At 49.7% G+C, this 27345-nt stretch overlaps 1 protein-coding gene across 5 annotated transcripts in view; it reads right to left on the bottom strand.

Annotated features, from left to right (window-relative positions):
- IFT122 (intraflagellar transport 122) overlaps positions 1–27345 on the bottom strand; it is an 81041-nt gene that overhangs the window by 6753 nt on the left and 46943 nt on the right. For 4 of the 5 annotated variants that reach the window (XM_053929719.2, XM_024556711.4, XM_045192276.3 and 1 more), the window contains 12 exons: positions 26927–27067; positions 23566–23619; positions 20371–20532; positions 16144–16310; positions 12968–13139; positions 11253–11355; positions 9028–9168; positions 7808–7902; positions 4459–4559; positions 2755–2920; positions 1719–1830; positions 933–1058 (listed from right to left, as the gene is read on the bottom strand). In XM_053929719.2, coding sequence (XP_053785694.1) covers positions 933–1058; positions 1719–1830; positions 2755–2920; positions 4459–4559; positions 7808–7902; positions 9028–9168; positions 11253–11355; positions 12968–13139; positions 16144–16310; positions 20371–20532; positions 23566–23619; positions 26927–27067 — 1540 coding nt within the window. The remainder of the gene's footprint in view (positions 1–932; positions 1059–1718; positions 1831–2754; positions 2921–4458; positions 4560–7807; positions 7903–9027; positions 9169–11252; positions 11356–12967; positions 13140–16143; positions 16311–20370; positions 20533–23565; positions 23620–26926; positions 27068–27345) is intronic. The other variant, XM_045192277.3, reaches the window with a different exon arrangement.

Below are 27345 nucleotides of genomic sequence, written 5' to 3'. Positions count from 1 at the left end.
CTCTAAACACGGTTCATGAGCCAGTGGCATCGGCATTACCTGAAAGCACGTAGAAACGCAGGCTCCCGGCCACCCAGAGCTGCTGACCCGGCTGCCACGTGCTAGCAATGCCCCAGGGGAGGAGGGTATACACAGAAGCCCTCATCCTGTGTTCAGTGGGACAGTGACCACACTCCTGACCACAGCTTCTCACTGAGGTATGGCTTTTGGCCCACGTTGTTTCAGCAAGGGTGTGCCCAGCGGGTTTGGCTAGTATGCTGGGAGAAGTGTGACTCTTTCCAGGGGGCTACAAGGCTGATGGGATGTAGGGTTGGCACTGCTAGTGGGGACGGGTGGGTGCTGCCTAAGGATGAAGCCACCCAGAGAACAGCAGACCCACGAGGAGAGGAGACAGCCACCCACCAGTGCTTAGTCAGCACTAGGACCTGGCAGAGTGTCCGTCTGTGGACGGGCTTCTTCACAGCCTTTTGTTTGCTCAGCCTTCCCGAGTCACGCTCTCTGCCCTTTGTACATAGAAATGACCTGACGAGGAGAGTCGGGGACACCAGTACAGGTGTCACATACCATGTTAGTTGCTCCTCAGCCCTGCATGACCAGAAGCAGGGACAGTGCCTTTTAGGAGCCAAGAGTGGGTGGGAGGCCCTCTGGGGAATGCAGCACAGATGAACGCCAAGGTGCTGTCTCTTCTTCCACATGCCGCTTCCGAACCCGTGGGCCATCTACTGTGCCCTCCCACACCTACCTGCACCCTGGTCAGCTCTCCGCCCATTTCTGCCTGTCCCTGCCACTGTGTAGGCCTCTCCGATCACTAGCGATTGCCTGCTACGCCCTTGGCCTACCTGCCCGAGCCATGTCCAAGGCCCTCCTGCCACCTCCTCACACCCAGGCCCTGTGCTAGCACACACAGGGGTCCAGCCCAGTGCCTAGGATACTGTTGCTTGTGATTTCTTGCCATTTGTTCTCACGCTTGTATCTTGGCACCTCCAGGTCAATGAGGGAGACGGCTTCTTCATCCGTGATCCCCTCCTCTAGATAGAACTCAACCAGGTGCAGCACCTCTGGAGAGCATAGGGCATGGGGAAGGGCCGGGGGATGGAAACCTGGGAGCATCCGGGGGCTGAAGGCTCTCACCAGGCAGCATGAGAAAAGGTAGGAGGATCACAGAGTTCCCTCCCCTACAGCAGCTTCTCTGGAATCCAGCAGACAAGCAGAAGCCGCAGAGCCACCCCTGCTGCCTGCCAAATGTCTGGAGGCAGCGGTGCGCTGGGGTGGGAATGTGTGCCTGTGTGTATGGGGATGAGAACTGGGGGCCTTTGGCCCCTCCTTCTTCACCCAGTAACTGGATGAGGTCCTCTCTGAGGGAAGAGGCAGGGCCTCAGCCCAGCTACTGGGAAGGGGCTTCTGATCTTACATCAACATAGAAGGAGCTGGGACTTGAGAGCCCATCTCAGCCCCCCAGATTAAAGGTCCAACCAGTGGCCTCTATTCCTGGGGCATTTACATTGTGCAGAGCTTCATTCGAAGTTCTAAGGAATGGGTGTCTCAGGTTTGGGCAGCACAGTGGGTCCTGTCTCTGGGCACCCCGAAGGACTCAATGTGTCAGGCAGGGTGGGTGTCACACTGTCCTCAATTTACAAATCAGGACACATCTGGCCAAGAAGCAGTGGAGGGAGGCCAGCCATCATTGCTGGGGCCCCGCCCGCACAAGCCAGACTCACCGTAGGAGGAGGCAGAGAAGACGAAGGGCTGGCGGCAGTTGATGCAGACGTTGCCCAGGTTGTTGAGCAGCGGGTTGTTGGTGGAGCAGCGGTAGCACAAGGGCACCAGCTCCTGCAAAAATACGAGCACCACAGACTGGCACCAGGCCTCCAAGAGAAAGGGCCACCTGGGTTGGGAGGGAAGGGGCACTGTGCTGTGTGAAGCAGAGTAAGGGCCTACAGAGACACTGAAGGCCTTGTCACCTGGGGCACGGACACCTCCTTCACAGACAGGGCTCAGCAGCTCTGTTCTCCTGGCATGACAATAATCGAGGTCACATTTACTAGTCATTTACCATGCTCCAGGTACTGTGCTAAGCACATCACCTGCACTGGCTCATTTATCCTCACAGCCTCTATGGGAAAGCTATTACGCATGTCCCCATCTGATAGAGGAGGAAACCCAGGCTCGGAAAGATTGAGACATGCTAGGAAATGGTGGGGCTGGGATCTGAAGCCATGTCTGTCTGAGGTCAAGTCTCTGCTATGAGCCTAAAGGAGGGCATTGGAAAATGGAGTAGCTAGTTGGGTTGGAGGAAAGAGCGTAGGGGCACAGACTGGGCTGAGGATACATGGGGCAGATTTACTGAAGAGTAATAATCTGGTTCCAAAAGAAAGGTGGGCTAGGGCAGGGGCTCCTAGGATGAGATGAAGACAGAGCCACCCGGGCAGGGAGGCATGCAGGGAGGCTAGGCACGGAGCAGTGTGGGCTGGGCCGCAGCAGAAGCAAACCCCTGGGAGGGCTAGGAAGAAGAGAGGGCAGGGCTGTGGGATTCAGGGGAGCTGAGGGCTGCAGCTGGAGCACAAAGTGCTGAGTGGAGACCAGAAGAAACAAACAGGAAACAGCAGGAGTTGGTAAGCCAGGGCTTAGGCAGGGGCAGGGGCACAGACCCCTGAGAGCATGACAGCCATCTTTCAATGACTGGGCAAGAAAGCTTCAGGAGACATCCAAAGAGGTTGCAGAGGAGACAGAGGTCGTGAGGGGCCGTGCCCTCACCTCACTGTCATGGAAGGGCTTGGAGCGGATGGTCAGGCTGCCCAGCTCAATGGACTTCTGGAACCTGGCAGGGATCTGTAGGCCCTGCAGCTTGTCATAGGCATGCCGGGCCAGTTTGTAGGCACCCAGGGCCTTGCTCTGCTTGGCCAGAGTGAAGAGTGTGTTCCTGCCGATGACAAGGTTAAGGACAGCAAAGGCTACACCAGGGCCAGAGCTGACACTACCTACCCTCAGAGTGAGCCCAGTTCTGGAGCACAGCTCGTGCTGGTGCCAGGAGGGCACGGGCAAGAGCCTGAGGAATGCTTTGTTCTTTTGTGGGACGTAAGTATATTTCTCGGATATCAAGGCGCAGGGATATTTTCAGAGATAGAGACAGCGTAGATTCCATTAATATTTTAAACTTGCTTAGGTTCTCTGGGCCTGCTGATGGCTCATCTTGTACCCTGACCAGAACAAAATGGCTCTCCCCACTGTGCCCAGCCTGCCAGCCAAGCCCTCCTGCTCCAGCCCTGTCAGCTGGAGTCTGGTCCCAGACTGCCTGGGAAGGCGCCTGCAGGTGCAGCTTACAGAGGCCACAGGGTACAGAGCACATACCCACGGGCCATGGTGATTCCTGAGTGGTGCCTCCCCTGCCCTCTGAGGCCTTCTTTTGAGCTACTCAGTCTGAGGCTGGCAAGACTTTGTGTTCAACCTCAGGTCACCTCAAATGGTGACTATACCCGGGACCAGCCTGCCCTTCCTCCCCACCTCACCTGTGAACGCCCTTCCCCACTTCCCCCTGGCAAGTCTCAGCTAAGCGCTGAGACCCCAGTTCCATGCCTCCTCCCCACTCTTCTGCCCCGAGGTCCCTGCTCCCCAAACCCCTGGTGTGGCACCTTCCACTCCAGCAGTACATGAAGGTGAATTTCCTTGTCTATGTTTCCACTGTGACTCCTCAAAGTCTGGGACTGTGTCAGAAGCCATTTCCAGGAGCCCAGTGGACAGCACAAGGTGAAGCTCAGGGTAGGGGTTCAATGAAACTCTGCTGACGTGAATGGAACTTGCTGGAAAAGTTGGGTGAAGATCTCACTTCACCTCCATGCCTTTCCATATGCTGGATATTTCTTTGGAACATCTACTCTACTATCATCCCTGGTTACTTAGCTAACAGGATGAATGTCACCTCCTCCAGGCAGCCTTCCTTGGCCAGGCCCCAGCCTTAGCTGCATTCCACCCTTGGAAACAGCATGCATCGCACTGAACCAGGCCCTGATACCTGTCACCTCCCCCATTAGAGGGTATCTTTGTTGCCTACCGCCTGGCAAGGCACTTGGGACACAACAGGTGCTCAGTCTACCTGGGCCGACTGAACCAACGCCTCCCACGAGCCTCCCCAGGGAAATGTCCAAGATTTCAAACCCAAAGGCCTGGTGCTTCCTATATTTCAGTCACACCCACATTTGTGGGTTCCGGGAGGGCTTGGAGAGTTAGTTGGCCAGAGACCCAGTGCTGGGTCTAGCACAGAGAGCCCTGAAAACTAATCTTCTCTTGGCACTAGCCCCTCGGCCTCCCTGGCGGAGCCTCTTCTACAGCAAACAGCAGTGGCCGAGCAAGCTCTCTGTCCTCCCTGAGGGCTGCTGCAGAGAGAGAAACTTCTGCCAGCAAAGCGCTCTGGAAAGAACTTTTCAGGGCCATTAGACAAGAGTGGTGGGACAGAGAGGATACACTTTAGAGATGCCCAAGGGGGTGTCCTTGGTCAGGCTGTGCAGCAGGAACCTGGAGATGTTGAAGAGGGTTTCGGGAAGATGGAAACTGAATGGCTCCTCCTGCAGCGAGAAAAGCAAACAGATTGAATTCCTCAACTGAGTTGCTGCTGGGCCAGGCTGAAAGGCAGACACCAATAATTCTAAGACACTTCAGTAAATAAGCAGATCTGTTTAATAAGCACCTACTGTGTGCAGGGCACTTTACAGCCACTGTCTTATATGGCCTTTAACACAATTCTGTACTGATGAGCAAACCAAGTCCCAGGGAGATGCTGTGCCCAGGTCACCTGGCTAGAAAGGGACATAGCTGGAACTCAAGCCCAGACCCGATTCCAAACCCTAAACACATCTTTCTTCTGAGTGGCACTGCTTCTGGGGCCAGTAATGACTCCGTTTCCCTGAGCTCTAAAAGAGAAGACCTTTGTGCAATTTATGACATGACCATGCTATAAACCTGTCTTGAAAGGGAAGCAGGTGACCCTTTACGTCACGAAATCGCATGCCTCTTCTCTGTTCTCCAGCAGTGGCCTGCCCATTTGATGCCCACCAAATGCACACATGAGGTGAGGCCCCTCACTGCTTGCCCCTGTGCCCCAGCACCTGGCTCAGGCCCTAAAAGACGAGGCACTCAACATACATTAACTGAATGAACAGGTCTTCTGTACCTAGAGGCTGCCAGAAGCTCAGCATAGCAGACCAGAGGGAGTCTTCTATCGGAAAGGGTCCATAAAAGGTTAAGAATACCTTGCTTTAAAGGAATCTGGCACAGGGTGTGCAAACCGAGGCTGCGTTAGATGAGAATACTTTAATCAGGCCAGCTAGCCCCTCCCTCAAGTGCTTAAAGGTAATAAACTGACACTCCCTTAAAAGTCTTGCTAGGCCACTCTCATCAGGGAGCTGCCAGGGCTTAGGCCTAACTGGTCTAAATTCACTAGGACTCACTTTACACTTCAGTTCAGAGCCCAGCATTCTCTCTTCAGTTCTCACTTAAATGTCTACAGCCTCTGTTAGTTCCAAGAACCCAAGAAAACCTGAGACTGCACCCTTTTCTGGGTGACAGCCAGGGAGACGCCTGCCTCTGGTTACATTGCACTAGGTGTGGAAGCTAAGAAATGTCCCAGAAAGAACAGGAGTCGGGGGAAGTTCCTCAGGTTTAGCACCTCTCCCCTGGGAAAGGAGCCATTATGTCAGGAAAGGTCTGCTGCTTCCCTTCCCAGTCCGCTCTGCATCAGAGCTGTTCGGCTGGGACCTGTTGACAAACCCTAAAATACCACCCGCCTCCAGGCCTTTGCACATGCTGTGACCTCTGCCAGGAATGCTCTTCTTCCTCTCCCTCTTCACTCCCCATCCTTACTTATCTCCCTCCTTTTGGCTTGGGGTTAAGGGTTGCCTTCTCCAGGAAGTCATCTTAGTCCTCTAAGCTTTTCCCTTGAGGGAACTGTACTGCAACTGCTTGTTACTAAACTATGAACTCCTCAGGGGCAGGGACAACATCTTGTTCCTCACTGTGTCCCAAGGCCTCAGTAGACAGGGCCTGTCAGCAGGAATTTGTTGAATGAAGGAAGGGCCCAATGAAGAAGTCTCAGCTAGAATGAACAGCCAAGGTCCCTGGCTGGGATGAAGCTGCCACAAGCTCACAGCTATACACGCGTCCTCCACACAGGCCAAGGTGTTACAGAGAGGAGACCACCCCGCACCCTAAGCCCCTGCCTCTAAGTGTAGAGGAAGAAGAGCAAGGATTCAGTCAGGGTTCTGAAGTGGCTCAAGCAAACTGATGTAGAGCTGGGGCCTTGACTTTTGAGCCTAAGTTAAGTTTAGGGTCTTTTGGGGGAGGTGGCTTCTCTCTGGGTGAGCACCTGATAGAGGGCCCCTGAAAGGATTGCAAGGGCAGACGAGGTCCCTGGAGACCACTGACCTGGTGTGGGGAAGAGATGAGATGCTGGCTTGTTCGCTGGCTCGGGCAGAGCCTCTCAGAGGAGTATTCCTTGCCAGACTTCCCCCAGAGACAAGGAAATGTGCTAAGAATTCAGAGCAAACAAGTGGCAAAGAGGTGCCCAGGTGGAAAGCAGGGCCTTAGAGAGGGTCGAAGAACTGTGAAATGCTTAGCCTGGGAGAGCAGGCTGATGGAAACTCTTTTGAGACCTCTGCACCGGGCAGTATGAACAGCTGACACTCACCTAGGGTCACTCTGTGCCAGGCACTCTTTCAAGTGCTTTTCTCTTATTAACTCATTTCATCCTCACAACAACCCTATCAAGTAAGTACTGTTATTACCCCCCCCCCCCCATTTTGTAGAGAAGGAAGCTGAGCACAGAGGAAAGTAAACAACTTGCCCAAGGTCAGAGAGTGGAGCTGGGATGTGAGGCCAGTGGTCTGCCTTCTCCAAGCTAGTGGGGAGGGGCAGGGAAAGGCTAAGAGCGCAGGCTCTGGAGCCAGCCTGTCTGTTCAAGTCCTGGCTCTACTACTTACTGGCTGTGGAATCTCTCTGTCCAGTGCCTCAGTTTCCTCATCTGTAAAGTGGGGATGACAGTACTTCTCTCACAGCGTGGTCGAAAGGCTTTGAATTAGTTGACACAGTGAAGCCTCAGCATATTGCCCATATGTGGCAAGTGCTCCGTTAAGGTTAGTTATTGATATCATCCTCCAGGCTGATCAGCATAGGATAAGCTAACATCGTAGGAGCTTAATCAACATTTGGTTAGTGACTGCCGATACACAAAATGAGGAAGCTGATGACAACCTGTCACCTGTTCCCCACTATCAGGAGATAGATTTAAAATGGCTTAATCAAAAGAATCAGAAAGTAACTAAAAAGAACTATTTGGGTTTCTGGAGATCAAGCCAACCCTCATGTTTTATAGAGAAGGAAACTGAGACCCAGGGAGAGGAAGACAATTGTTCAGGGTCACACAGCCAGCCAGCTGCAGGGCTATGGAGGGACCGCAGGCCTTTGTCTGGAGCTGGGCCCTCACGCAGCTGAGAGAGGGCCCCATGGAATGTCTGCCCTGATCATTTTGGGATAGCCCTTCGTCTGGCTAACCTGGAGTGTCTGAGGAGCCCAAACCTGAAGCAAACAACTGGAAAGATCCAATGTAGCTCTGGCTTACTAATTCAGAAGCCCACAGCTTGCTACATGTCAAACAAGTAGCCAACCCAGGAAAATCAAAGTTCCAAACTTTGTCTCTCAGGGGGAGGGCAGGATTTCTCAGCAGGTCACCCTGCCCAGTGGGTTTATTTAAGACATGTCCAGTGCCCCTCGCTCGGTAGGCAGTTCCCCGGCTCAGACACCCATCTCCTGGCCACCTTACCGTGTACCGATGAATGGCGTGGTAGCCGTGGTACAGCTCGGCCAAGTGCTGGAAGTGGTGGAACTTGCTGAGCATCGTGTCCTTCTGGGCAGGATCTGCGGTGTGCAGTGAGAGGGGAGCAGGGCAGGAGAGAGCAGACATGTCAAACCATGTCCAGACGGAAGGGCTAGGCAAGGGCGGAGCTGCCAGTGCCGGTTCTCCCCCAACAGCAGGCCTACGCCAGGAAGAGCGGCGAAGAGGTGCAGCGAATGGAAAAGGTGCCCTCTTTAGGAGCTGGGGCCAACCCAAGGTTGGTAGAGTCTCAGCCTGGCAGAGCCTATGGGCAGGAAAAGTCTGAGGATATTTTTTGCAGGTTCTCCCAGGTCCCACACTACATTCTCCCAGAGGTCATTCCACTAGGAGAGCATGAGCTGGGGCAAGAAGTGATCGCTGGCGCTCAAAGACATACCAGAGGGGCCTGGTGGGGAGGGTGAGCAGGCGCCAACTTCATTCATGCTCATCTCAAGCCTCTGCCCACTGGGTCGTCCTTATCGATATCACAGACCACTGGCCAGCACAGAAAAATGCCACCCTACATCTGGGCTTTACAGTTATTAAACTATACCCATGGCTTCTGTGAGGCAGGGCAAGATCACTCCCACGCCACAGACAAGGACTACAGTTGAGGAAGGAATTGTGACTTGTTACGAGTCACCTAGCTGCTTCCAACTCCAGTGCTTTTCCCATTCTTGCAGGCTGGCCTCGGTCTAGTAAAGAACATCTCCCTGCCATGCCACTTTCAGAGCTCCCTCAGTGCATCATGGGAAGTCTTGTGAAAGAGCCCACCATTGAAACTATATTCCTGCCTGGGATGAGTGAGAATCTAGAGTGTGTTATTGTAGAGTGATCTTTTTCATCTTTTCATTTAATTAAACTTTTTTTTTTAAGCCAGACCTCACCCAGGTCCAGTTATGGGCTTCCAGGTAGCAGAGGAGAGACATGTTCTGAATTAGCAACACAGGGTAGGACCTCTCATCTATAACCCCAGGACGGTCCTCACACCATCTTTAAGCTTATGGGCAAACTGGAAAAAGATGACACACAAGATTATGCCACTGCAGGACAATACAGCAAATACACAAGCCCAGGGCTTTAATTAAAACGTCCCAGCTCTTTCGATGTTTATCTTGGTGCCAGCGCGGGGCTGGGGAAAACAAGCAGCCTGGCTGGTGTTTACTTACCTTGAGCTATATCAAGGCACTGCATGGACAGCATCCAGTAATAATAGGCAGCGTCATTAAATCTGCTTTCTACCACTGCGTTGTGTGTGAGCTGCTCCAGCACCCTGACCGCTTCCCCCTGCCGCCCGGCCTTGTGGAACGCTGGGGGGGCACAAAAGCACACACAATTCAGGGAGTTCCAGGGAATTCTGTGGGGCTCGAAAGGGGCTGCTGAGAAGTAGGACACTCATCAGAGCATCTGCAGCACTTCGTCGCTGAGACGCGCCTCTTGGGCCGAAGGCTATAAATAACTGAGGCTATATCTTGAAAAAACTACAGTGAGATTTGCTCCTTTTTGGTTGGGAAAAGGCAACCGACTTTGGAAGGCACGGCAGCAAGAAAAACTTGAGGGGCCAAATTGCAGGGCAAAGTCTGAGGATGAAACTGGTGTTCTTCATCGGTGAGGTCTTGCACCCAGCCCAACTCCAGGGCAAAACCTTGTGACTCCTGAGGTGACACTAATAGGACCTGACACTTGAACAGTGTTGGTTTAAAAAGCACTGTTCTTGCTGATTACCTCAGTGGGTCATCACAACAGACTTATGAAGACTTCTTTTTTTTTCAATTGAATTTACTGGGGTGACATTAGTTACTAAAACTACATGGGGCTCAGCAGTGCAATTCTACAACACATCATCTGTACATTGTGGTGTGTGTTCATCACCCCACGGATGAAGACTTTTTTTAATGGGCTCTGCAAGGTGGAGATGAAGCAGCATGCCCTGGGGCACACAACTGAGCCCCAGTCCAGTCCTCAGTTAGTCTTCCACTGAGTGCTTTTTGATGACAACCTTGAAAAAATTTTGGCTTTGTTCTAACAGTCGAACATTTGAGAACAAGCAAAAAAAAAAAAAAATCTCTCAATTATTCCTATACCCATTTGAGAGAAATTTCCTCTACCCACTATGTGCCAGACCCTTGGGATGTTGGGGGCTGCCAGGGAAGCACTTCTAGCCGTGGCACTTGCTCACATGTGGGCACTCAAATGATCCAAAACCTTGGCTTTAGAGAAGGAAAAGCTCTGGCCTTTGTTCCATTCTCATCTCCAATCTCTCATCTGAGTACCAAGTTACTATGGCGATAGATTCTTGGAAGGGCAGACACAGACAGATGGATAGGTTGATATGTTTTGCCCAAACATGCAGATACTTTAACAACTGGGTTCTCTGGAAATGCTGAAGCAGGAGAGAACACGCTGTCTTTCAAAGGGGGCTTTAAGCTGAGGAGCTCCAACAGGGAGACATTTGTTCCAAAACGTGTCCGGAGGTGGCAACCATATAGACGTGTAAATGAGATGCCATGGAATATGACACACCCGCCTTCAATTAGGAGACTTCCCAAAGAGGCAGCAAAACCTAGCAGAAGAATCAGATTCAGATTCCCCAGCCAGGCAGATCCTGGTCCAATCTGGGCTGCCACTCTGTGACTTTGTGACTTTGCAGGGGACAGCTAGCCTCTGCATCTCTGCAGGGAGGCTGCTGAGACACTTCACTACAAGGTTATGTAGCTGAGTGCCCAGGCAGCGCCTGACACATAAGACAGTCATATTTTAAAATTACCAGTTCAAATTCTATAGTCCCTTTCACTTCTATTTCAGACACTGCCATACCTAGTCTGTAGCCACTTTGCCAGTGGAAATGCTGAGGAGCAGAGAATACACCCTGTTTATCTGAGCCAGAAAGAGAATCCAAGTTTCTCTTCATGGCAGAGGAAAATGGCAAGTGAAACCACGCTGGACAATGTGGGAGTCCTCTCATTTTGTCCTCGCCCCAGCCTGACACAAATTCCCCTCTCTGCCACTTCCTTGTTGTAAGACTTTAGGCCAATCCAGTTACTACTTCCAACCTCAGTTTTCTCATCTACAAAATGGCTCCTACATCACAGGGCTATTGGCTGTCGTGAGGATTAAATGAGAAGATACATTTGAGTGCGTGGTGCTTTGCTCAGACAGGAGACAGGACCTACCTAAGGTCCTGAGGCAGGTGAGTGTACGGACCCAGGTGTGTCTGACTCCAAAGCCCATGTTCTTTCCACTGCTCCCCAGTCTTCACCACTAAACACATCAATGCCTAGATAAAATCGTCCGTCCTGGAGCCTACCACGGGAGGGGCTTGGCAGCCTTCCTGAAATGTGTGTAGGGAGTACCTTCTCTTCCCCCTTCTGAAGTGCCAGTCGGTGTGGCCTACCTTTCTGAGCTTCCTCAAAACGATCGTTCTCTGCTAGCCACTGAGCATAGGGCATGTAGATGTCATCTTTAAACTCGGGATGCTTCTCTCCCAGAGCAAAGGCCTGGAGGAAGGAAAGAATGCATTTGTAATAAAGCAGCCCCTGCAGCCCCCATGAAAACATGGTACTTGGCTGAATCCATCAGGGGTGTCATATTTTGCCAGCCCGACAACTCAGAAGGGGAAAGTGTCTCCCCCTCACTACCCCCAGAAACATAAAAACAAACCAGCTCTTTGAAAACAAAAGGCAATTAACAGCAATATGCAACGACTGGATTCAATAACAACAGTCTGTTTCTGGACTGCAGAAGCAGCACAAAATCGGAAACATTTTATTTTGAGGGTTTGCGTGGGCTCCAGTAACGCTGCAAACAGATTTCTTTTAATTGCAGGCGACACCTAAGGAAACAGAATTGACGTTATCATCATACTGTGTATTAGCTGTCAAAGATGATGATGGATTGATGCTGTATGGGACCCAGTGACGGCTTTATCTAAGTCCCAGAACCACCTGTCAGGCCAAGAGAATCGGAAATGAGTCACAAGGGACAGTATGTGGCAACGGGGAGAAAGTTTGCCTGATACATAGCCATGACTGAGTAGTTCCAAGATGTACTAACTTATGTTGTTTGAGAAATCTGATAAATTTACCTTGAGAGCCCATTATTACCTCTGTCCCTAGCTCCACCTTTTCCTATCAGTGACTCTGTCATCTCACCAAATGGAGCCACTCAGAGGGCAGCAGGAGTCAGACAACTCATACCCAGAAAAGGCCTATATTCTGGCTCTTTAAACTAGACCATGGTGGGTAGGTGGGGTAGGGGAGGACCTAGGGCACAGCTTCTAATCCTCTCAGGGATGAACTTCTGTCCAGGGCACAGGTAGTTAGTGAGCTGGAGGGATGAGTTCAAGCCGCAGAGGGGGCAGCATATCACTGCTTCTGCATCCTCACCCCAGTCATCTTTCCTGCTGACCTGGCTAATTCTTTTCACCTGCCCTTCAAGCAAGAAGAGCCTAGGTGTCCAGGGGACCTCTGAAACAGCTCTGGCAGCCTGCACCTGGAAAGTATGGGTGACCTCCTCTGTCACCCAGCAGGTTTTATTTTATTTTTTAAATTTCACCCAGGATATGTTTATTGATTTTAGAGAGTAAAAGAAGAGAGAGAGAGAGAGAGAGAGAGAGAGAGAGAAACATCAATATAATCTGTAGCCTCCTGTACATGCCCCAGCCTGGGATTGAACCCGCAACCTTTTGGTGTATGGAACAATGCTCCAACCAACTGAGCCACCCACCCAGGGCCACCCAGCAGGTTTTAAATGTCACACAGGTGAATCTCCATGTCAGACATGTGTCAGCCTGTGCTGCTGGTCAGAGGCAGCTCAGACCAACAGCAGGCAATAGAGGCTTTGCACTAACTCTCACATACCCAGTCTCTATCACAGGGCCATAGAGATGCTCTGAACAAATGAACAAATGAACAAACAAATGAAAAACTGGCATCAAAAGGTCCTCCAAAATACTATGGCTTGAAAATTCAAGATTAAGTCTCCTGACTGCCAGGCTAATGTTTGTTCTCACAATGCGGGGAGCTGTTCTCCATCTACACCCCTAAAAGCCCTCTGTGGCCCAGAGCTCAGACAGGACCCCCTAACCCATGAAGTGTGTTCTGCCCTCACCTCATCCCAGCGCTGGGTCTCCACATGCAGCTGAACCAAGGACTTCAGGTCACCAATCTTCAGGTAGGTCTCGGCAGCATAGCCAGGGTTATCCAGCTTCTTGAAGTAGTGAGCACACATCAGCAGGGGCTCCCGCTCAGCCCTGTCCAGCTTACGGGCAATGTCGATTAACCTGGAGAGGCAAGCGCACAGGAGGAGACGGACTCCTGTGAAAGCAGCCTGATGGAAGGAAGTGGTGTGAGCTTTTCGGTCTTCTCAAGAGCAGGCTCTGTATCAATTCATGTTGATGTCCCCAGTGCTCAATATGGTGCCATGGTCCTTGGTGCCCAAGGGGAATTATTAAATGAGTGCACACACACTCCAGAAACAGTGCCCAGTGACCAGGAGAGGTTGTCTGTGAAAGTACACTGCCCCCACCCCACCCCCACCTCCCTTCACGTGCCTTTCACAGGAGTTACTAATCTATCCAGCCAGCTCTGGGGAGAGAAACCGGCATCTACCGATCACCTACTGTACCAAGAACAATACCACAAGCTTTCACATATGTGATCTCATTGAATCTCCACCACAGTAAGAGGTTGTACCATTATTCCCATTTTATAGATGAGAAGACTAAAGGCTAAGGTGGAAGGTGAAGCAACCTGCCCAAGACTCTGCAGCCAGGAAGTGGCAGAGGGCTCTTCTCACCACTGTTTCGGGAATTCTCGTGGGAAAGTAGAAGCAGAGGTGTGAGCATTCTTCAGTGACAGGATCTCTAGAGGAAGAGGCCCGTGTGGGGCCTGCTCTGAGCTCGGAAAGAAAGCCTGCTGGAAATCTAGACCGTGCCTCTCTTCCTGGCCAAGGTGCTAACCACGAGTGAGGGGCCACAGGGACCACTGGCTCACCACTTCTTCCCAGTGGTGACTGGCTCTCCCACTGCTTGTGGGGGTGTGGGGACTAATCAATCAGGCCAGGATTTGGGGTAAAACCAGCTTTCCCAGGGGAAAGGGGTCCTACCCAGCTTGCTCTTTGTGAGAAGGGAAGGGGAAACAGCTGTAAGAGATCCCTGTCTCACAGACAGGCAAGCTCAGGGAGGCCTGTCAATCTGTACTTAGAATAATAATGGAATCTAAAAATAATACTTCTCAGCAGAGAAACAACACATTTTTAGGGAAAGGTGGAACAGGCAAACGCTTAAAGCTCCCCATCCCCACCCATCAAACCAAATGTCCCCAGAGGAGAGGCACCTTTTGCAATCAGACCTGGAAAAGGGCAGACCAAGCTGACTGTCTCTTTCCTGGACTAATTTAAGTCTCCTCAAGGTAATCCTGATACACATCAGCTGCAAAAGAAAGTGACATGAAAAAATAGAGGGGAGAGAGGGACTTAAGTCTGCCTGGTTCTCTCCTGTACCATCCTTTTTGTGGAAAGAATAACGGGGGAGGGGGGTTTGGAAATCTGTGCCTCTTTCTTCAAGAAACTTTATTCTTGGACACATGCCAACCACATAGTGGGGTTCATAAGGACGGGTTCATCATTAACCAGCCCCTCTCCCTCCCCAGGTCCTATCTGGACCACTGCTACCTGTGGACCACAGTGTGGCTTCCAGACCAACCAACAGCCTTCAGGGCTCAGTCTGAGCTGACCTCAGAAGCTGCTGCCTCACCTGCTCTCCTTTAACAGCTATGGCAGAGTGCACACATAAACGTGCATGCATTTACCACATGTATGCACACACATGCACATGTATGAGCATGAGGCACACTTTCTCTGACCTTCCCCTGTAGGTCTGACGCTCTCAGAGCCCCAAGACTGAATCCATCCCTTCTCTGGCAGCCCTGCCCAAGCCTGTTCCCCTTCTGTCCTCTACCTCGGCGAGTGGCATTACTGACCACAAGTCCCAGATCTCAGAATCAGCCTGCAATACCCTTGCCCTGCCCTACCCCGATGCCCCGATTTAGTTGGGTCCTATCAGTTCTGCCTACTCCACAGCTCTCATTCATTCCCTCAGCCACCATATTTCTCCCTGGTCTACCGCAATGACCACTTATCTGGTCTTGCTTTCTCTAGTTTCCCCCTCATTCTACATTCACTGCATGAGTGGTCTTCCAACAGCACAGTCTGACCAGGGGTCCTCACTCCCTACTGACAAATCTAAATGCCTCAGTCTGTCCTTGGCTGGTGTGGCTCAGTAGATTGAGTGCTGGCCTATGAACTGAAGGGTAGCCGGCTTGATTCCCAGTCAGGGCACATGCCTGGGTTGCGGGCCGGGTCCCCAGCTGCGGGTGTGTGTGAGGCAACTGATCAATGTATCTCTTGCTTATCTCTTGCATATCAATGTTTCTCTCCCTCTCCTACTTCCTTTTCCCTCCCTTCTCCTCTCTCTAAAAATCAATAAATAATTTTTTTTAAAACCGAACTTTAGAGAAAAGCCTCAGTCTGGCACCCGAGGTCCTCCCAGTGTGGCCAGCCCAGAACCTCCTGCCCACAGCCAGATGTTCTTTACTCTCCCCGTTCTCCACCTTTTATTCCAACCACAACCAACTCAATTTGTTCTGTTCTTCTGGCCTGCACGTCCTGCCCTTTCCTACCATCTCTGCCTCTTGAAATTCGCCAAGGCCCTTCATGCAGACTAACTCCTAGGAGAAGACAATTCATGGTTCCTCCTATGAGAACTCACATTTCCTTCCATGATGTGCTAGCAAGTTTCCTTGTTCTTTTCAGTTCCTACCATTCATTATAGCCGTTATGGCATTGAAGTCGGTCAGATCAGTTTGAAGCTCAGCTGGATAATTTCCCAGCTATCTGGCCTTGTGTGATCCCTTGGTCCTTAAGCCTTGGTTTCCTCATTTGGAAGATGAGCACGGAAACAACCACAATTAGGGTGCTGGAGGAGAACCAAGTGTCTGCAAGGTATCGCGATGCCTGGCTTGTAGGGAAGGCTCAGGGAATGGCAGCTCCAATGCCTGGGTGTCTCCTCCTCCTCACTCCCTTCCACCCTTTCCCCAGGGATTCACAAAGCTCCTCAAAGGCAGCAAAGGACTCATCTAAACTCTGTGTCTCAAAAACCAAGTCAGTATCACATTTGGATTGAATTGTTGGAGAAACACTATTTTTTTCCTTGTCAGTCAAAACCAACAGCTGACAAGACATGACATGCTACCAAATGCTTCTTGGGGCACGGACTGGAAACCTACGTGTCCACCCAGCCATGGTCGCCGCTGATCTCTATGGCCTTGACATGCTCTCCGGCTGAGATGTACATCTCCACGGCAGATTTGGGCTCGTTGGTATTTCTAGCCCAGTCAGCCTGTTTGGTGATTAGCATCTTTGTTTCTTTGGGGTCTCCAGATCCAAGGAAATCCTGAGGAAGCACAACAAACAAAAACTCCGAATTAGAACTTCCTGCTGCCAGCATTACATCAGGCTGCTGAAAGCTAAAGCAAGGAAGGGCCTGTTTGGCTGAAGCAGGCGATCAGGATGCAAGTGTGAGCCCATCCCTAATAGCTGACTGAGGGACAGTCCCAGGTGTCAGGGAGGGGTACTCATAGGCTGCCCCCAGGTGCTCCTGGGGGGTACTGGGACCGTGTCAAGGACTATGGCCCTCGACATTTCCTGCCCTTCCCACTAACGGACATTTTTTCTTTAGCTAAACAACACTTTCCGGACTCCGCAGTACTGTGTACAGACTCTGCGCTATGGAGGCTTTATGATCAGGTTTCTCTGTCTCTGTCTGTTTGATGTATGTGTGACTATTTCTATATAGTGACTCTGCAACCTGGTTGCATAATTTTGAGTATTTAGACTTACAATCTTTATTTAGGTAATAGGGATGATACCACATGCCTCCGAGTGAGGCTGAGCACATTGTCCCCTACACTTAGACAGACAGAGTCTGGAAGAGCCCCTTTGTGACCTCCTCCCCGTCACCACCACACTGGAAGTACTATTCACATCTGTTTTCTGATTCCATTCATGTTCTGTTGCCTGAGCTTAGGGCATCATCCCAATGGCTTTGCCCCCAGGTGTTTACCTGGGGCAGATGCATAGCACAAATGGTTTTGGTTAACAACTTCTCAACTGGATAGTATCACAGTGTCTGGAGTCTGCAGGAGTGGGGACAGCAGGAGGCCATGGGGGGGACCTGAGGCAAAGGGAGGGGTCCTGGAGAGAGCCCGTGAAGGAAGAGAGAGGCCTGTGGATCTGCTGGCTCAGGGGCCCAGCCTCAGGGCCTGTGTTCCTTCTACCACACCGGGCCTCTAAAGGGCCACGCCCAACTTCCCTAGGTTGGCCCTAGGATGCATGAGAAACAGCCTCAGAAAATCACCTCTTCTCAGGATACAGTCACCCAAAATATATTCGTGGGAGTCTGCCATAATTGAGGCAGCTTTGGTGCTGACATTTTAAAAGGTGGCGGTTTTCAAAAAGGGAAATTGAGAGCTCTGAGAGCCCAGATCTGCATAACTAGTAAGAAGCAATTTGTCTCAGGAATAATGTACCATGCAGAGAATGCATTGTGTCAGCCTCACAAAGTATAAAAAAAGCACTCCTTTCCCCATGATTAGCACTCATTTGTCAAGAAAGTACAGTCAATGTATGCTAAAAACCTACTTGAACAATTAGCGCTCTTTTTTTCCCATTTACTTTCAGGGTAATTGTGTAGCCCCTAAAATAATATATTAGACTGGCCCAAGACAACCGTTTTAAGGGGAGGAAAGAACATCATTTACCCTGATGCCAGGGGTCCAATAAAAGCCAGGCCAACCTCACTGGCCTTTGGTCCCTCTAGAGTTCACACAGGGGAAGGGGCTTGGAAAGCAGCCACTAACTGTCTGAAGATGCCTCGTTTGGGCCATTACAGACAGGGTCTTCACTCCTGGCAGCTACTGCACTGTGCACTCTTTGCGCCAATGCAAAGCTGGAAACTCTGCTAACCTGGTTGGTTAAATGAGGTTAGCAGCTGGGGAAAACAGGCATCCTAAGTGAACAGAAACGGCCTTCAAAGTGAGTACTCAGTGGACTCAGGGTGACTGTAGTGAGAAGGGTCAGAGGCCAAAAGCAAGCCATAAATTTGGGTCGTCAATATACAGACCAACCAGGGACACAGTTCACAGGCTTGAAGGAGCCTCCTCTAGCCCAACAGCCTAGTCCCAGGAGCTCTGACCTAATTGAAGCTGAGTCTAAATGGTTCCTTCAAGGCTCAACAAACTGGGTTTTCAAAGATTCTTTGGTTCCATGAAGCAAATTTACACATTATCTGGGGCCATGGCAAAGACTTTGCCCTGGAGTGGACAGAAAGAGGCTGTGCTGAGTGATGAATGAGACTAAACAGTGTTCTCATGCTTGGTGATTTTGATAAGGACATACTACATAAGAGTTAAGAGCATTATAATTCCCTTTATCACCATATAAACATGTCACTTATCTGGAAAGCATATAATTTATTTGTACGTGGGAATGTAATTTAAAAATTTTCTGAAAACCAGATTGAATCTTGGGAAGCAATTTTCAAATAAACAAAAACATGCCTTGTTAATAAGTACTGTATCCCTCCCCACCCCCGACATAATGTGTATGTACACACTTTCTCAAATTCAGACTATTGGGGGGGGGGTTGAAACAGAACCAACCTACTTGGAATTGTGATCAAAAACTATAAGCAAAACAACCCCCAGAGTATTTACCTTCATAGAGAGGCAGACCAGATGGAGTGTGTAAATAGGCTGCATTTCTGGGCAGGAGACTGTGGGCGCACAAAGCCCACCCAAAGTGTAAGGAGGGGCCTCAGTGTAGAAGCGGGAGTTGGACTGACCAGGGAGAGGTCTGCAGAACAGCCACTCTGTGGTCAGGCTTGGCTCCTCTCATTTTCCTAACTTTCTATATAGCCTGGCCTTTGTAAAGGATTTTCTTACACATTTGGTGCAATTCTCAGTACTAAGCTGAGCTGCAACTATGTCACCTCTAAGAAGAAAATGGAGGCTTAGCCAAGTGAAGAGCCTCTCCCTGGGTCACCGATAGGTAGGACCAGGACTCACACCGGCTGCCTGCACGCCAAGGTGAGGAGGCATTGTCTACTGCACCACAGCTGTCTGCTGAAAGGTTTCAGCAGGTTCGAAGAACACGCACAGCCAGCCCTCCTAATGTCTAAATTCCACCCCTAGGATATGATCCTTTAAATTCTGGCCTCAGTTTAAACATTATCCCCAGAAAGAGACACACCGATTTAGGTGTTATGAATGCAGTGTTAAATCCTGCGTGTGTGGTGGGAGTATGGGGGCGTTAACAAAGTTGAATAGGGCAAAGTGGGAGAACCTGAAGCACTTGGATGTGAGGGGTGGAGTGAAGGAACCACCAAGTTGAAGAGACAGGCTGGGGACCAGGTGCTTGTCCAGGGACTGATGACCAGAAACTCCTGGGCCACGTCACAGTGACCCAGACATAACCTTTGGCACCAGGAACTCACAGATGGTGGATGATAACACAGTGCAGCCACCTTCAGGAACAGAAGAGCAAAAAAAAAAAAAAAAATGGGGAGGATTTTCCATCTTGAACTTGTGAGCTAGATAATTGCCATTAATAGCCACTAATTGGCTGTGGCTGATGACTCACTTATTAACATTCTGAAGCTCCTGACACTACTGAGAAAGACACGCTAACAAAGGCACCTCCGTGGAAGGAAGAGCCTGGCTGCTCAATGCGCCCAAGGCCCTTTGCACTTTACGTTAGGCTGGACTGCAAGTGTCCTGGTGGTCTGAGCGCCTCAGTGGGACTCATGCTCACACAAGCCATCAGGGGCCTGCTCCAGGAAGATCTCCGGCACATATCCACACCTGCTGGGCCCCTCCAAATGCAAGTGGAAATCTCCACCATCAATGCCACACCAGCCTGGGCAACAGGAGGCACACCGTGCTAGCACCAGAGGGCGGTGACTCTGTCATAGTCTCTCCAAGGCCCAGTGCGAAGGCCGGTATCAGACAGACAGCAGGCGCTTAGGAAACCTTAGCTAGGTGAACCACACTGTCCTGTATGAGGACGGTAGAACCATTCATACCTGAGGACATTGGTTCTTGGTGGCTTCTAACAGAGTTTTGAGGGAATTTGTGGGAGACAACCCTGATGCCCTGAACCCTGAACACTTAACAAAGGGACACTACTGATTCAGACTCACAGTCCACCCAGCTCTGTCACTGACAAAGGTCTGCTGTCATATTCTGTCCCTTTGATGTCACCCCGGAGGGTCAGTTTTAGGTCAGCTTCAACCAGTGGTTATTGATGGTTCCTTTGCTTACCAGTTTGTCCGCACTCTAAGGTCATTGCTATTTCCTGTCTGCACCACCTGTTGGGGCCAAACAACTCAAACACCACAGTGTCAGAACACTGGTGGGTTCCACGTGGCAGCGTGGGCCAGGATGTGGAGGGGTTACCTTGGCATACTCGAACATGCGGAGGTCAGTGTACATGTCGAGCGCGAGGTTCTCGTGCCCGCTCCTCTTGTACAGTTTGGCAGCCTCGTGGAACTTCCCCTGGTAGGAAAACACATCTGCCAGAAACAAGTCATTGTTGGTCTCTCCCCGCTTCTTCCTCTCCTGGAAAAATTAGAAGCACAGGAAATGGCCTCTGCAGCCATGGCAGGAAGCAGCCTTTACAAAGGTTAGTTGTTGCTATTTCAAGTTAAGCCCCTGGACCTTCCTACTGGAACTTACACTTGGCTCCTTGGCTGTTCTGTCTTTCACCTAGGTTTCGGTTGGGCATGCTTGACAACAAAAGCAGATTTCCCTCCCGGCTCCATGAGTGAAGATCAAAGAGATGCAAACTTTTATTTGTTTAACGGAAATTCCTCAGGGCTGCTTTCTTATACATTCTCCCAAGGAAACACATACATATTTAGGGTAGCGTGTACTGCCCACTCCTCAGCGGCCCCAAGCTCCCAAGATCTCTCAGGCCTGGTTTGGCCGAGTTGTGACTCATGATGATGGTAGACAAGGAGAAAGTTCAGGGTTTCTTCCCCAGGAGGAGACCCATAAAGTAATATACTGAGTCTCACTATTCCTTGTCTCTAAAGTGAAGATGAGCAATCCCACGTGCTGAGCACTCACTAGGCACTAGGTATACACTTCCCACATGGACCCAAGGGTGGGTGGTACCACCCAGGTGTCACACTGAGGGGAGCTGAGATTCAGAAGAGCAGGTTGAGGTCGTATAGAGCTGGCATTTGGACCCGGTCTGTCTGATTCCAGATGCTCTTTGGACCACGTAACACACCTTCAGAAACAGTGACGGTCCCCTGTGTGCGCACGCACACATGCACTCACACACACGTGTGCACACACATACACATGTAGTGGTGCTGAGGATGAATAGAAATAATTGGCACATTCCTTTCTTCTGTGTTAGGGAACATTCATTAGTCTACAGCTCAAGTATTTGTAAATACTCAATAACACCCAATCTCTCATCCCCAGCAGTTTCCTTTTGCTTGTTTTCTAGCAAGTACATCCCAGTGGAAGAAGATGAGACATTGAATCAAACTCCCAGACAAGCTGGTGAAAGTTTTAACAGCTGGAGGCAACATGCTTCCCCACTGACAGAAATCATTTTTAAAAACAAAAAGAAACTACACAGTTTAGGCTAATCAGCCAAATTAACTAACTCCTAATTGTAGGAAATGAATTAGATTCTTAGAGTGAGATAAAGAAATAGGTTACTCCCTGGCTGGTGTGGCTCTGTAGATTGAGCATTGGCCTGTGAAACAAAAGGTCGCTGGTTCAATTCCTGGTCAGGGCACATGCCTGGGTTGCAGACCAGGTCCCTGGTTGGGGGCATGCGAGAGGCAACCGACAGGTGTTTCTCTCCCTCTCTTCCTCCCTCCCTCCCCTCTCTCTACAAAGAAATAAAACCTTCAACAACAACAACGACAACAAAAGAAATAAGTTACACTAGGCATAGAATGTATGGCATATTCATTCTAGGCCACAGAATATCACCATGTTCAAGAAAATCGGTTTATGTATATTCAGTATGTGTGAAGTCATACAGAAAGATTCTCTTCCTCTTGTTATCAGTCCAGTTACCTCTCATCTATCCAAAAGGAGCCTAGTAAGGGACCTCAGTTCTCTGAAATAATGGAAAATAGCTAGAAGCAAGTAACAAAGACCTTAGAGCACTCAAAATTGATCCTCATTCAAAGGCACTTTACTCTTTTTCAAGAGACAATTCTTCCAAGTTTACTTTAACCCACTGCCCCATCCACAGCACACTAGGTGAGGCAGTAGTAAGACCTGGTAAATGACAAGAGGTGGTCCCCACAGGAGTCAGTTACCTTGGCATAGATTAAGACCCCTAGATCCAGACCAGATGAATGATAAACATCACCCCTGATTGTGATCCTAGGCATTATGGATGGATGGCTCTGAACAAACTCTTCACCATGCAGGTAAGTAAGCAACAGAAAACACAAACGCAGCTTATGATGGTGCTGGGGGAGGAAGCGGATGTGTGTGTGGGGAATGCAACAGAAGCAACTTCTTAGAGAGTCACATGGCCTAGAGTAAAGACAGCTTGGGAAATAGAGCTGGCTTTGAATTTGAACCAAACTCTTGACTGTGGACCCTTGGGGACATGGCCTAGCCTTTCTGAGCCTTAGTGTCCTTATTTATCCAATAGGGATAAAAACAGTATCTGACTCACTAAGTTGTTGTGAGGATTTAAAATAATGTACACATCAATCATGATCATGTCGTGGGCAGAGCAGGCACTCAGCAAATGGCAACAATTATTAGGCCTTGCAGGCCGGGAGTTCCTGTAGGTCTCTTCTACTCAGCTCTGCACACTGGGCTCAGCACAAGGCTTGGCCCACAACAGGTGCTTATTATACTGAATGAATCAAAGGGACAAGACATTTGCTGATTTCTTCACTGCTTCCATATGGTAATTCAAATGTATCTCACATTCTCATAGCCTCACAATAAATCTGTTCAGGAGAAAAAATATGTATGCCTTTTTACAGACAGTCAGACTGCACTAAAATACACAGGAATTAAGAATATGTTCTACCATCACCCAGCAAATGGTGCTTGTAGAACTGGCCTCTTTCGTTCATCTTAGCCCTCTCTGGGTTTGGTTGATGGGGCTGCTGTTCTCAGCTAGGAATGATAGGCTAGACAGGGAGGGCTACCAAGCTCCCTGGGTGCCCAGTTCAGACCTCCCTCCCTAGGACCCACTGCCACGGGTGGGATGTAGATCGTGTGTATTTGGGAAATGCCTCCTACACTGGGACGTTATGGAAGCCCTCGAGGGTGGTAACTAGCTAACAACCACTGCAAGGATGAACACCAGTTACTGAGAAACTATTTAATCCTCCCAGCAACTCTGCAAGGCAGAGAGCTCAAAGCTCAGAGATCAGGAGCCCAGCTACCACCCCCAGCTACTCCTCGCCCCCATGTGCTGTCGCCCCCCACCATGGCACTCTGCATCCCAAGGGCAAGACTGTGGCCCTGGTACCCAGACACAGTGGGCGCTGTTCACACATCCTCAAGGCTCTTGCCTGCTTGAAAAGCTGCTTATAAGCCACTGACAGTGAGTCTGTGCTTTCTTGAGAAGAAAGAACACTTCATCTTTACCTCAATGCTGTTGATGAGCTCTAAATATCGGAGGTCTTGTACTCTGGTGAAGGCCTACAGAGGAAGAAATAAAAGAATAAAATCAGCTGCCTTCTGGGCTTCAAAAGTGGGTGATTGGCTGGGGGTGGGAAGTCAAGCTTTAGAAAGTGAGCCAGTAAGGAGGGAAAAGTAGCAAGCATCGATTAATCACTGTGTGTTCAGGAGGGTTATACCACCCAGTGAGGCTTGGCTTTATCCCTGGGATTAGTCCATACAAAGAGTAAAGAAGCCCTGGTTGCATCAATCACTTTGGGATTAGGTGAAACAAAACTGTGATACTGCAGTCTGAGATGGTGCCTGCTTAGGGTGAATCTCTATGCAAAAGGGAAGAACAAGCCAGTCTGACACTCTGAGGCAGTGGCATCTGAGCGGGAGTGCGGAAGATGTACTGGCTGAGGAGAGACTGCACGTACATCTTGGTGACTTGGACAGAAAACAGGAGACAGCTATGCTTACCAACAGTTGCATAAACACAGGCCATCCAGAGCCCACAGTACCATCGTAAAGGGAGAAAAGGAGGGGAGATTTGAGAAGGAATAAAGATAGTTTCTAGAAGGAAGGGGGAGGTCGGGAATGAATCACTCCAAGTCCCTGGAAGGCAAACTCTTGCGTAAATCCTAAAAGTGTAGCTCTTGCCTTGGACTCACAGTAAAGCCAGAGACTTTAACCCATGGGCTGCTGGAAGTTTCCATCTTCATGCAAACTGATAGTAACTAAGACTCTTTTGCTGCTTTCGGATTCTGCAAGGAATTTAGAGGAGCATAATCCACCACGTCAGGCTGATCTTCATGTGGCTTTGTTGCCAACGTTTGTACCTGGCTGCGCTCCTTTACATTGTCCCATTTGAAATGGGCTGACACACAACTAGAGGAGGCAGCATGTCTTAGAATATGAAATGCAGAACGACGACCCTGGCCATTTGCAGCCTCTACTTAGCTGCATGACATCCTCCATCCTAAAAAGACTTGTGGAAATGAGGAAGTCACCCAGCCTCTGGCACCTCACAGATGACCACAATGTGACTTCATCTTTTCAGTCCACAGGGCCAGGCATCCTGTCAGGCTGCGGACCCAGAGATGAATATGACTTGGCTCCTGTCCCCTTCCCCAATTCAGGGGCTCATATTCTAAAAAGGGGAGGCAGGCAGACTAAACAGATGAATAAATCTTCCTGAGCTAAGAGCTATACAAGTATGAACTAGATGCCCTGGAGAACACAGATTCACCGTCTGAGTACGGGCAGTAGCGGAGGCAGGAAGAGGTAAAGCATCACAGAATGGGAACCTGGCAAATGGGTATTCCTGAAGAGGAATTCTTTGAAAGGGCGAAGCAGGCATCACATGAGCAAAGGTATGGAAAGCTAAGAACATCTGTGTACTTCGCTGAGCAATAATAAACCATCTCCAAGGTCTGGGCTTCCTTAAAGCAACATGAAAGGGAAACCTGGAATGTCTGGCAGAGTAGCAGGTAGGAAAGAAGGAGCTTTCTAGGTCTCAGTCCTAGCTCTCTTTCCAGCTAGGGGGCCCTGGACCTACTTCTTCCCTACCACTGAGAGAAATCTGTTTCCGAGTTCCTTCAGTCCTGACATTCTGCAGAGTCAGGGGTGCTCTCATCAGAGTGGTCAGAGTCACAAGGCTTGTGAATAACCTCAGAGGAGGGAAATGTGGGAAGAGAGCAGCTGTGCAGTTCTGCTCAGGGCAGTGGTCCTGGGTGCTGAACAGCTCTCCTCTGCCATCTAGTGGGGACAGCAGTCTATCGCCGGGGACCATTCTCCACCTCCACGCATGCCTGCGTGACTTGGCAAAGCAGGAAAAGAAAGGCTGGGGATTAGGTATTTGGATAAAGTGATCAAGTTATAGTCTATGGTCAAAATCTTGTGGCTTTAATACAATAATTTCTATTCTTAGGGAGTGTTTGAAGTGATACAGAATTGCGGGCAAGTATTAAACAAATGGAAGGCCATTCCAGTTTAGTTTTCATTCATCCAAGTATTTGCTGAGCACTTAACACTGTGCTAGGCACTGCTGTCTAATTTCACTCCAGGTTAAAAACAAACAAAACATATTCTAGGAAGCCTTTGTTATTCTTCACTCCTGGCATTTTAGGTTGGGGCAGGAGAGGGAAGCTCCTTCAATGGAAACGTTTCCTCACTCCTCTGTATTCTTGAAGCCCTCCTCTACTACCACTTTTCTGACACCGTGGATCTAAAACTATAAAATAGGTAATTATATAATTATAATTGCATTTGTTTCAATAACAGCTAGCATTTGTACAACCACTGCTAGTTTCAGAATCCCCTTATGATGTGACAGTTAACCCTGGTGACACTGTGTCAGGCAGGCTTAGCAGTTAGTGTCTTCCCCCTCCCCACTGTAGAAATGGGAGCCGAAGCTCCAAGAGAGGTGGCTTGCCCGGGGTCATCCAGCCTGTACATGGCAGATCTGGTCTCAACCAGGCTTCTGAACCCTAGTCTAGTCTCGGTCTGCTCTCTTTTCATGCCTAGCATGGAGATGGCATCACACACTTCTGCAACTCCTTCCCTACCAGCTCAGGTGTGTGGGCAAAGAGTATCTGATTAACTGGCTTTGGGAAGATAAAGACAGAAGGGAGAAGTAGGGGAGAGGGTTGGAGGCCGTTCCTTCCTCCCACAACTCAGGTTCCAGATGGAAAGCCAACTCAGAGATATGGCTGGGCTCTTTCTAATAATGTGTAGAAAGGGATCAAATTTTTTCAGCCATTTCTGTAATTTTAATAGAGTGAGCCAGGAAATGACACCATGAATCAAGGTCATGAATCATGCCACAAAGGTATGTGGGAAGTGACACTGCTGTCAGAATCAGAGAGCTCGACCATCTCTTCCACCATACTTAGCAGAGTGCCAGGAAACACGGGCATTGTGTAATAGATGACCTAATACCAATAAGTGCTTATACCAATAACAAAAGCTACCATTTATGAAGTGCCTATTATGTGTCAGGCTTTTAGCTTGCTGCTTTACATACATGATAGCTAATAAGAGTGACAGCTAGAAATCTATCAGATGCTTCTCCTGTGTCAAGCTTTACAGGCATTATCGCATTAGATCCTTATTAACTTTTGAGGATGGGGGCCTATCATTATCCTAATTTTACCAATGAGCAAGCTTAGAAAGGCTGCTGCTTACAGTTAGGAGGTGGCTGAGCTGAGAGCTGAACCAGGTCAGTCTTAAACCCAGAGCCCACTGCAGTGTGCATTTGCTTCCCCACATGTCACCTGGACCCCTTCTGCCTCTTCAAAGGACCCTTCTAGGACCAGATTCTAGCTCACGCTGATTAGATGCTTACCTTCTTTGCTGTTTCAAACTCTAATCCTTCTAAAGCTTCCATGGCCAGCTCACGCCAATCGGTGTCTGTCACACCCAAGCAAGCAATCTGGTAAGCTTCCTTGAACATTTTCCTATCCAGGTACTGGTACATGGGAGCAGACTGCAGAATTTCATCAAAAGGAAAGAAGATTGTTTTCAGAGTAATGGAAAGAGTCAGATTCATACAAAGCCTGACTCCAGATGTGTGCACCAACTAAATTACAAATGCCTGCAGAGCAATGCTACAGTGGTTAATCGGTATCCTTCTCAGCCACACCCCAGCCCACTGTACGTGCCCTCCCCTCTGTCATCCCCTTTCATAGCCAAACCATCCTATTCAGCAGTGCAAACCTCCTGTCTATCCTCCTCTCCACCACTGGCTTTTCCCACTCCAGGCCT

This window comes from Desmodus rotundus, chromosome 8 (genome assembly GCF_022682495.2).
Source record: "Desmodus rotundus isolate HL8 chromosome 8, HLdesRot8A.1, whole genome shotgun sequence".
Lineage (NCBI taxonomy): Eukaryota > Metazoa > Chordata > Mammalia > Chiroptera > Phyllostomidae > Desmodus > Desmodus rotundus.
Note: the sequence above shows the minus strand (reverse complement) of the source record. Positions and strands in the feature narration are given on the sequence as shown.